The following is a 12,081-nucleotide window of genomic DNA, read 5'->3' on the forward strand; positions in this document are numbered from 1 at the left end:
GGGAACCCCAACTTTGGAATGCTTGAGGAAAAACCCACCTTACAGTTACAGTAAGGCAGATTTAGGCATATGCAACACATTTCCTATGCTCTCTTTTTCTTGTTACGTGATCTTAGCACAATTAGTTTCTCAGTTTGGAGTAGCTATTTTTGTTTTCTATATTTAAGCACTAACCAGAACTCCTAAAAAAAAAAAAAAAAAAAAGCACATATGTCTTCAACAAAACCATGAGTGCTGGGAAACTATATTATGGGGAAAGAAGAAAGACTGTAGGCCACTGTGGGAGAATTAAGGGAATCTGCCCTAGGGTGAGAGAGAAATGGATTCTGGAGAGACTTACAGAGCCTTAGAACTTAAAAACAAATTAACAGGAAAGGATATAATTCCTGACCAACACAAGTTGCAGATGTACTGGTAGAAAGAATATTAGAACTGAACTTAGCCAGTAAGGAGTATCCTGAGCCCACCAGGTTGTGTTTCTTTGGTACAAACTCACTAATAACTTACTATTTAACTATGATGTTAAAGACAGCCCTTCTCCATGAAAGATGAAATAAGAGCACTGCAATTAAAAGAAAAAATATACAGCAAAAGCAAAGTGTATTACTCACACGCAGTATTTCTTCCACACTGCTGGAGTCATTGGGAAGGGTAACCTAGGTTTGAAGAAAAAAAAGGAGTGTTTAGTTAGGCACTAGATGCAAAGTTCAGTGACTAACTATGCAGGTGAACAGCTAACATGCAACTGCCTCTGTCTGAAGACTGCTGCATCCATGCTTGCTGCAAACTATGTTTTCCATTTCAGAACAACAAAAGTTATCAGTAGGACTCATTTTGTCACAATTTGTTGGATTTTTGTTTGTTTTGCACTGCTCTGTGCTAGGAATGACGCCGTTGGAGCAATAAAGTACTCTGATTTCCTCACAGTTGAGAACTGGCAGTAGAACTGCCTGAAACGTCTGTAATTGAAGATCCTGTTACTTCTAGCAGTAGCCTTCACAGAGAACTCAAGGTTTGGTTTAACTTGCAGCATGCTGTGCCAAAAGACAGAGATGGCAACACTTACGAGAAAGTTGTTATCTTCAGCTATCTCATTCTACAGCTTTATACACTAACAACCAAGATGGCTATTAAAACTTACACACATATACTGTAGTACCAGTAAAATACTGGCTGGACAATAAGGGTTGAGGCTAATTTTCTTGACTCTCACATCACTAGTCTGTTACATGTAAAGTATCATGTCAAGAATAGCACACAGTAATCCACCTCAAGAGGCTTGGCAGGTATCCTTTCTCCCCTGGGGAAGATACATTATACCAGTGCATAAAACCATACCTATGTACATACACAACGGTGCCCTTAATGCCTTCCAGCTGAGTATACTTGTTTAAATGGTTGTTGCAGTATTTTCCACAGTCCCTCGCTCCAGCATTATTAAATTTCACAGAAGCTTTAAACACTGTGAACAACAACATAAACAGCAGACAGACAAGATCTGTATGTAAAACCATTTTACAATACTTGCAGGCACATCCAATGGATTCTTATCATGGCAGTAGAACAGCAGAGGGAGAGCCAATACTCAGGGAGGTACCAAAAACAGGTTAAGTAAAGTACTTCACGGCGTAACAATTCAGTGAGACTTTTCTACCTCTCGATAACTAGCTTGACACTCGTGACTAAGATTTCTCTCTGCCATTCAAATCTGCTACTGAACTTGACTGAAAGCATGACTATGGCTTTCCTCCTAGACTTCAACAAGCAAAAAGCTTCATGAATAAATCCATACAAGTGACAAAAGTCAAAGATGAGGAAGACCAAACAGGTCACCATGTTCATTTCCTACTAATGTCGCACACTTTATATTCTAGTACTGTGATTAGTCTAGCTCAAAAATTGCAGGGAAGTGGGTCTCCAATTCCTTCACTTAATAAAATATGGAGTAGTGTTTAAAACTATTTATCCCTTTTCTGTGATAATTAGTTAAAATTCTGCTTTTGGTGTTACCTCAGTCTGTCTGTAAAGCTCTTCCCACTACCTACTTCCCTTCTCACTTACACCAGGCACAGATACATAGAATTATACTTGACTTTTCTCAAATGCCATATGTTCAACTTTTACCTTCTTTCCCAGTAAACAAGGTGTTCCATTCTTTTGGCTTATTTCACCACTGCTATCTGAATTCCTGACAGTTCAGCAGTATCTTGGTAAAGAAGTATTGAAAAAGAAAATGACCACACTGAAGTACTCTTAGTGATTTTATCTACAACAGCAACTGCAGATTATCATTTTCCATAATACCATTTAAAAACACTCAACCAATGAAAAAAACTCCAATTGTGCCCAACAAATCTAGGCTGAAAGCTTCCGGTGGATTGCCAGCATTAGCTGCATGGATTCCACCTTCATACTGTAGTACTTGATATTCCAGAACTGAATTGACCTTCCCTCAATCCCCTTAATTAAATTTTGCTTAAATCACTTATTTTTTCCTCTCAGTGCTTTTAACTCTCTGCTAATCTGTTTTCCATACCTCATACCTAGCTTTCAATGCAGAGAGGAATATAGTTAACTTTAAGTACAATCCGCCTCAGATAATCAAAAAAGTATTACTGCTATGTGCAGTAGGATAGTAGGAGTACAGATGTCTAATGCACTCCTGATTCTTTTTCACTGAGGAAGTGCTATGTTGGAATATGAGAAAACAAAGTAAGTATTGCCCTAATAAGCTTGAAGTCTACACACCAACAAAAAGTCTCTCAGAGAAGCTACAAGAGCAGCTCAGAATATGCCTAAGTTAGTCAGACTGGGAAAAGTAACAGAGGTACAGAAGCCCTCTCTTTATTTATTACTCCTTCCTGACATTACACATGGCATTTTCAATGGTTAGCTCAGACACTGTGTGTATTCCTCTGTTTAGAAATGTCATGTGTCCTGGGCTATTAATATATGGCAGACCATGCACTTATTTGCTTTACAGTGCTCTCTCAACTCACAGCCCTGTTTATGTTATTTCAGAACAAATGATAGTAATAACAATAAATATACTACTCTACTGTAGTAAAGCCCTCTATATATTATACAATCACAATGAGCTTCTACTGGCAGCACTTACTAATAACTGTAAATGTTCATGCATCTATTTAATTGTGTTAATGGCAGAGAAGATTTTAATGGCTTGACAGAACTTTTGTTCCCTTTGTTATTGCTTTGTTTTGGATCCTTGTAAAGGAATGCAAGGTGTCAAAGTACTGTGATTGTCAATATAGAGAGATCCAAGAAGTAGCTAGCACAAAGAGGAAAATATTTAGATTGATGCAAACATTAGAAGAATAATTATTACATCATGTCTATCAGAGAGAAGATCAATGTAAGAGTCTTTCAGTACATTACTATTAATGGATTTCTCAAGAAATGAGATAATTTTTCTAAATTTATGCTACAGTTGTATGTATTCTAGTTCTAGGGAACTTGAAAGGCACAGATCTATTGGAGACTTAGAATACTCTGGGAAGAAAAAAAAAGAAGAAAAAAAAAAGAAAAGAGCAACCTCCCAGTCTTTCAAAGTATGAATCAAAAATTGCAGGTTAATTCTCCACAAATATCTGCATCCAGCACAAAAGTGCAAGCAGGCCCTCATCACCCCCCATGAAAACCATGCAATCCAAGCACAGGTAGATCAGGGTAGAATGAAACACAGCAAGTAGCATCACTTCACTGAGTATAAGTGCTATAAAATTTTTCTATTACATTTGTCATTAATAAAATGCCATATTTCTCCAGGGGTTTAATCAATGTTGGACATCTCATACTGTCACTTTCCCAAAAATCAAGTAGTTCAGGAAGCATTATGTAATTCTCTACTCCTTGTCTTTTTGAGCATTCATTGATAACCAGATTTTAAACTGGAGGACCACAGCTTTCACTTGTGCATGCTTTTGGTGCTTCTCTTCCTTTGTGAGCAGCATGTTCTAAACAAGCCAAAAAGACAGATTCCAGGAATTTTGCCTCTGAATGACTGAGCAGTTACATCTCACATCATGAGCTGCTCTCAGCTTGCATGAACTCTGGACTATAGAACAGTTAATATTACATAAGCTGAAGATCTAAGTCCTGAGGTAATATAACTTCAATCAAAACAAAAAGATTTCGTAACAGCTACATGTTACACTGGACTTATCTTTCAATTTCATTTTAGTCTGGCAAACCTCTTTTGCATCATAATACTTCATGTTTACTTTTAGATATTGCTCCCAGGCTTAAGGAAAAAAAAAAAAAAAAAAAGAAAAAAAAACTAAAGGTTAGATGGCCAAAATCTCCCAGATTGTATTATAAGGCTCTTCACATTTCAGTCTCATAGGAGAAAGAACAGAAATTAAATGATGTGAAACCAAAGGTTTAATGTATGGCTTGGATGTCTCAGTGCTAAACTTTAAACAGAAGGAAGGAGGGCAGAAATATTAGAGTGAGGGAATAGTAGTCCGATGTCATGCAGATCAAATGGCATGGGATTAGTGGTTACACTATCTGATGAGTCATGTTGATCTAACCCTCCATTTATTCATTCAACAGTTCCTTGACCACTCTTAGCTCCTGGACTATTTATAACCTGCATTAGATAAGATTTTGTTTTTGTGGCCACAAAAAAATCACATAAAGTCTCTTTTCCCTTTATTTTACACCAGACAGCAGGCATGTCTTGCAAAGGTTAGCAACAAAATCTTCCAAAAATCAGAAAACTCCTGAAAATTCAAACGTGGTGTTTGGAGGCAGAAATACAAACTGAATAATGGCTTTACCAAAATTGACTGCCCATATTTTCATCTGAATAAAATGTTTGTGAACAATCCCTCTGGCTCTACTGGTGCACAACTAGCACTCAGTAATCAGATCTTCCTATCTTTGTTTAATTGGAAAGATAAAGGTATAGTGTTAAACAATTGTAGGAACCCACTCTCATCTTTTGCACAGGAGCACCTATGTGTTTATACATCAAGAGCTCTTTCATTGTCATCTCCTTTATCAAAAGATCCATTTTGACTTTGGGGAGATGCTCATACGATGGTTTACTCCTTCAAACACAAACTGATTTTACACTTGATAGCAAGAAAGGATACTGTGCATGAGCCTTGATTGATCATTTCCACTGTGCACTACACAGAGATAAGAGGGAATCACTTAGAAAACCAGAAGATGCAAAACCAAATCTGTCAGCAGAAACCTCATCGTACAAATGCCTTCAGCTCCTGGCAGACTTCTTAAGAACACAGAGCGCTTCTTCTTTTTTTGATTAACGCATGTGGGAAATGGATCAGGCAGTGCTCAGAACAGTGGGGTTTCCAGATATGATGGAAAAATCTTCCCAGAACTAGGTCTTAGACCCATCAAAATATTATGACTGGTGATGCTAGATCTCACCAGGGACCCAACCAGTCCATGGACCATAAGAACAGAATATTACTGTCTCCTAAGTCACTCTGATAGTTAAATCCTTCCAGATTCAAGCAAACTGCAGTTCACAGAACAGTCTTAGCTAGTCACAGCTGTGCATGGGTCAGCATGCTGAACATCCTGTAAGAGAATTACTGCCCATGAGCCTCTCTCCTGTCTCTCTGGTTGCGTTTAACACACAGCATTCAGCTGCAGTGTGACTGTGTGCAGTGCAGCCACAAGACAAGTTTAGCACATGGTGGCCAGAACAATCCTTGCCTGCCAGTAGGATGGACTAAAATACATGATTGTTCAGTGTAGTCAGGCTCGGTTAACATGAAAAAGACCAACTGGGATTAAACCATGAAAACACAATGTTGAGGCTGTATTTTCCTGTTATAGTATTATTTGTGGATTACAAATTGAATTTGAATTTGCATTTGGATTTTGTTCAAGAATTTCACAAAGTTCAAACACCAGTAAATTCCTGCACTTGGGATAGAATAACCCAACACAGTAGCAGTCTGTGGGACAATGACCTAGAAAGATAGTTTGCAAGGAAGGACCTGGGGGGTCTTGGTGGCCAATTGCTCAGGCAGGACTCAGAAGTGTGCCTGGCACAAAGACAACCAATGACATGCTGGGCTGTAACAGTAAGAACGTAGCTAGCATGGAGTTTCTATTCAGTACTCCAGCTGGAGTACCATGGTTGACTTTTGGCTTCCCAGTAAGCAAAACACGTAGGTATATTGGAGCAAGGTCCAGCTGAAGGCTTCCTACATGGCTGGGGCTGGAGCCTGTGGCACATGAAGAGAAGCTGAGGCAGTTTGAACAAGACAAGGCAAAGGGGAGAATCTATCGCATGGGAAAGAGCATGACTGTTCCCAGAGCTTCAGGGGCTGAATGAGAGGCAATAGAGACATGTCAGAACATGAGAAATTCCAGCTTATTATTGGTAAAATAATTTCCAACATGAGGGTGGTCAGATACTGGAGCAGGCATCAAAGATGTCGGAGAACTTCCATCCTTAGAGATGCTCACAATTCAACTGGACAAGCTCCTGAACAATCTGCAATAAATAGACCTGCTCTGATCAGGAAGTGGGACTAAATGGCCTTCAAAGGTCCTTCCAGCATGAATGAAACTATGATCCTGTTCTTGCAATTTTCTCACCAGAAGTCTACAAAGATGCAATACTTTGTCTGCACTTGAAAGGAGTATACAGCCACTCCAACATCAGCTTTTCTTCCATCAGTATCTCCTTATATCTAGTTCAGGGTTTATTTCCCCTTGTCAGTCATTCCCTACATCTCTTCTGGACTCACGCCTGTTCAATAGCTGCCCATCCCTCAGCTGCAATCTTGCTATATATTACTCTTTCTGAGGAAGACTGTTTCACATTTACTTGAATTTAACTTCATACCACTGCACAGAGACCACTATTCTAATTTATTTGGGTTGCTTTACATTTCACATTTTTGTCTGTTTCTTGTTTCGCTAATATTTTTCCCAGAAGGGTTGTTCACGTTAAAGATATCTGAAATAGACATTAAGCTAATCTCACTAGCTGGAAGGATCTTCTTTACTAACTTTAGTACAAATAGGTGAAGAGTGGGAGCAGCAAAAGAACAAGGAATGAATATCATAATCTAAGAGGCATTTTTTCAGATGTGTTTTATATTCATGAGCTTATCACCAACATATGTATTAGCACTGTATGTTTGGTCCATGGATAGATTACTGGATTTGGTGAGTCTCTGATGTGATCTAGCATTGCCAGTCATAATATCCTGATGGGTCTAAGGTCTATCAGACTCAGGAAGCTGAATGAAGTTAAATGTGATGGTATTAAGGAAAAGAACTGCTTCCTTGGTATTCAGGGTTATTCATTCTCAAGTGAGCCATTTGTGGGTCCCAAATAATGTATATTCACTGTTTTCTATTAGTACCTCCACCATCTTGGAACCAAAATAGCATGAAAAGACTACATTTTTCATTATTTCAACCCTCAAAATATCTCCTAGGGCTTACTAGAAGGTCTGTAAAAACATATTCTTTGTATATATATTAAAAAAAAAAAGAGAGAGAGAGAGAGAGAGAAGGAAAAACTATTGCCTAAAACAAAATACAGAGGGCTTCTCCTCTGTTTCCCCTTAATGCAAACACTACAGTATGAAGGGATTGTATCAAACATGCATTTACTGGAGAATCAGGTAACAAGAAAAAGTTTTAAGGAGCAGACCAGACTAATTCATTTATTAAGCTAAGGCAGCCTGGTCTGCAGTTAGTGCTGCTTTTCAAGTGTTGGATGAGGAACTATATAGCTGTTCGCTCGAGTAAATCACATATGCTAGGAAAAACAACTTACTATTGTGGTCCATAATGTGCCTGAGTCAGACTCCCACTGACTTCAGTGAACTTCCCTAAAAGTCTCAAGTTCAGAAGCCCAAACTAACCACAACAGGTAGCTTTAGCTTTATATATAAAAGCTAATGGCTCCAACACACTCCTCTCCAGTCACCCCTGTCAAAATGGTGCTGTTACACCAAAGTGGGGCACTTAGGTGCTAACTCACAATCTGGAAAGTATTATATTTTCATTTCCCTACAATAAACTCAGCTTACAACAACCTCCCAGTCAGAGCAACTGCAAGGACACTGTTTCTTCTGCGGCATTTAGTTCTGCTGTGGTAACCTTTAGACTGGGCTGATCTGGATGTGACAATTTCATTTGTCTTGTTCTTTTCATTGTGTGATATTTAGCCCATTTTTTTCTTTTTTCATTTCTTTTATATTCTTTTATATATTGATGTTTTCTTTTATAAACACTATTTCAATGTTGATCAGCATAAAATAGTATCCATGAAAGCACAACATGCTGATGTTCAATTTAAACTCAGTGGTTCTCCATTATTTTCATGTAGCAAGTTGTCAAACACTATTAGAGAGAGAAGCCTGATAAAGCAATCTCTCACTGCAGAGTGTCTGGGACTTTCCTAAATGTTGGTAAGGCTGCACATTTTACTTATGGAATATTCTGAACATAGTGTTGTAGAAGCTCTCCATGATGATAATACCAGACTAACTACTTATGTCAGTTTTCAGTCAGGTCCAAGCAAAAGTGTTATTTGCTGCTTATTTGTGACCAAACATTGACGTTGCTTGCATAGAGGCTGTTACATCCCATTTAATATTGATAGAGAGCATTCAAGTTTGGAATTTAAGATTTTCTTTTTTCTCCCTTCTCTGTTTTTCTTCCCCCCATCCTCTTCTATATCATCCAACAACTGCAAGTACTCATTTACCTATGTAACATAAGTACATTCTCTCATGTGTCTTATTCTGGGAGCAGTTACCTTGTCTGTCTCCATTACACTGATGATAAAAAGCACAATGACCCAAAATGCCACTGTGCTCTTGTCCACTTTAAACATCAAAGCCTGACTAGCAGACTGTGCAACCTTCTGGTGTGGTGATATATGTGGTGCAGCTGAAATAAAGATTAAGTGCCTGCTTCTTATCTTACTTGTACCAGTGTGAATGAAATCCAACTCCTCTGAAGACAGTGAGGCAGCACAAGTACAAAAGGAGTGTGAAGTGAGTATGGCTTCCAAATCTATTTGCTCTTGGTTATAGTAATGTAAATGATAAGCCGCATTCATTCTCAGTGTAACCCTTGGAGTAACCTCTTGGAAATCATTCAAAATCTCTCTACTCCACAGACACAACTATCTACATTTAATACAACTTGGAACTGGATCTCCTTTAAATCTATTTTATATTAGTGTCATTCAGTATCTATTCCCAGTACATGCCAGCAAGAGAGCATGCAGAATCAGGCAGCAGGCTGTGGCATTTGTGACAAGGAAAGTCCACTGATGTCAGTGCAGTTGCATCAGTGTAGCCTGAAGCATTATTTGACCTCATGAATCCAGACTACAGAATCTCTTTTGCACTTTATAAGAGGAACTTTTTTAAGCATATGTTTACATTTGCAATATTTGACTTTACTGTGCCTGTAAGAACTCAGCAAGCAACTGTGTCGCTTAGCTGCTCCACTTCATTTTTTTAAGCAGGTATGGACATCCTCACGGAAAAATATACTCCTGGGTTTAATTTGTACAGCAGTTTGCAAGGCTGCAAGACCAATGCTGGGACCCTAATTAATTGCTCAAAGCTTGTTTGTAAATCACTAGTTTTCATATGTCCCTCCACCACTGGCAGAGCTTGCAAATGGCATTCTCAGTCCAGCTTTCCTGAGCAAAGGCCAGAACTGAAAGGGCAAGGACACAGTCTTGCCCAGGGAGAAGAAAGAAAACAAACGCATTTTAAAATATCTTCAAGTTGAAATAACAGCATGCCTTTTAGCATATCTATTCCACACAAATATATTTCCTACATAGCTTTCAATCAAATAAACAGAGTTCCTATATGAAGTGAAAGCCACTTTCCTATTGTTAATACCAACAAAATACCACAATTAGTAAGAGTTTATTGGGATCTGATCCTGTCACGGTTCTGTAATTTTTTACTATCAGTATTCCACATCACAACATCATGTAAAGCACAGGTAATTAAAGAGTTAATACTCCAGTTCCACAGACTGACAACTTTCTCGATACCTGGATCTCACAGGAGAAGAATTACATATCCCAGGAGACCTTACGGTCAGAGAGGAAGATAAGTCATGAGAGGAAGGAAGCCACGGGATCTTGCTCTCTCTCTTGCTTGCTGCCTGGCAGAGGGTGTAGGTGTGCTTCCAAGTCGTGTGCCTTCAGTTCAAAGCAGGTTTTTCAGTTTCAGAAAACTCTCTCTCTCTTAATTGATTTGATTTATTAGCCTCAATTTCAATTAGATTGTATTATATAGTGTTATCTTGTATTCCGATATCATGGTTAGTAAAATAAGTTTTCCTCCTTAGATCGTTGCCACTGTTCTGTTTTTTGGTCTTTTTTGAGTCCAGCTCCCATCTCCCTACCCTTCCCTTTTTCCCTTTCCATTTCTGGGGCCAGAGGGACCACATGCCTACTGTCCCCCTGTCACAGGCATAGATTGATCTAGATAACTCCATGACAGATCCAAACTCAGACTACATTAAGAGTTGGATCTTACACTCATTATCATCCCTACTGCCACTGAATGTCCTGGTTACCACACAAAAGGGGAGGTAAAACAACTCTTTTTGGACAGTACAGAACCTAGAACAAAGAAAATCTGATTTTGAATGGGATCTTTATGACCTCCCTTTTAGTTACATTTCTAATTAAAATCCTTTGATCTATTAATGCCAAGGGATGCTGCTAGATGTATACAATACAGAAGTCACACGCTTTACCTGAGCTCCCCAAATGTCTTAGATCTGTGTGCACTTATGTGCAGCATAAACTGCTCACTGAAATGAAAAGATATCTAAGAATAATTCACTTCCATTAGATATATACATCACATTAATTAATTCTACATCTCCAGTGGTGTAGAGAACAAACCCTAATGCAAGATCTAATTAAAGAAAAGGGGGGAAAAAATTGGAATTGAAATACAGAAGTAACTGCTTAGCCTCAAATTAATGAGGCGCTATGCTAAGCAAGAATGTCCGTAAATCCCTAATGAGGATTTTAAACACATTAAAACTTCCTAATACAAAGTGTTTGCCTTCCTTTTATCCAATAACAAATAAACCAATAATTTTCTGCCTCTAAATGACACTATTAACTGTCACGGCATGTTTTATTTGACAAACCCTCCATTCAAATACAGTAAAACCAATTAATTTGCCTGCTGTGAAGTGAGTTTCTTGATAGCTTTTATGTGATTTTTCTACTCAAATAAATGTAAATAGGAGGTCAATGTAGGTGCCTGATTTTCTTAAACTATGCTGCAGTAACTATAGATTTTCTCATCAGTTTGCATTACAAATGAATTGAAAGATAACCTCCATTTTCAGGTCATCAATCACATAATGGCCTCCTGATAAGTAAACAGTTACAGATAAGAGTTTTATTACTAGGGAAATGGTCCCACATTTGAGCTTCATACTTGCAAAATTACCACTTTGTTCTGTTATAATAATGGTTCACACTAGCAGCTCTTGGCCTCCCTGCCTTCCTCACCAGCCTGGCACCCACCAGATGTCAGCGGAAAAAAATACAGCATAACCAAGCACCTAGTTCCAAGTTCCCTGTTTTGCACCACAGTGAAGCTCCAGTTCTCTTAAGTGTAAGCACGGTTACTTGTTCTTTTTTCATCATAAAAAATCTAAGAAAATATAATTCTGTGGTTTCAGTGTTCACCTGAGCCCCATTTCATAGACCTCAGTTAGCAGTAAAAAGAAAGACCATGCTACCACTGCCCACAGTTACAGCGTATCTGAATCTCTGTCATTCCTCTAAGGTTTTGTTACTTGGATGATCACCTTATTGAAACGTACGCATTCTGTACTTCAGAAATGCACTATTTTCAGTTCGTTTCCATTGTGTGAACTGAACTGCATTGTAAACTGAAGGTAAAGCAGAGGATAATGCTCAGTGTGCCATGCTTCATGGGGCCTAACTGAATGCCAATTAATCTTTACATATACAGTTGCACAGGCTCTCTCATTGTATCATGATCCCATGGAGAATGGGGTTTATTTGCCTTGAGATGGAAACAC

General features: G+C 38.5%; 1 protein-coding gene across 1 annotated transcript in view; it reads right to left on the minus strand.

Moving 5' to 3' along the window:
* The window catches only part of AFF2 (AF4/FMR2 family member 2), a 335,698-nt gene that overhangs the window by 167,854 nt on the left and 155,763 nt on the right, over positions 1-12,081 (minus strand). The window contains exon 6 of the mRNA XM_046941145.1: positions 612-656. Coding sequence (XP_046797101.1) covers positions 612-656 — 45 coding nt within the window. The remainder of the gene's footprint in view (positions 1-611; positions 657-12,081) is intronic.

Source organism: Gallus gallus, chromosome 4, assembly GCF_016699485.2.
Source record: "Gallus gallus isolate bGalGal1 chromosome 4, bGalGal1.mat.broiler.GRCg7b, whole genome shotgun sequence".
In the NCBI taxonomy this organism is placed as follows: domain Eukaryota; kingdom Metazoa; phylum Chordata; class Aves; order Galliformes; family Phasianidae; genus Gallus; species Gallus gallus.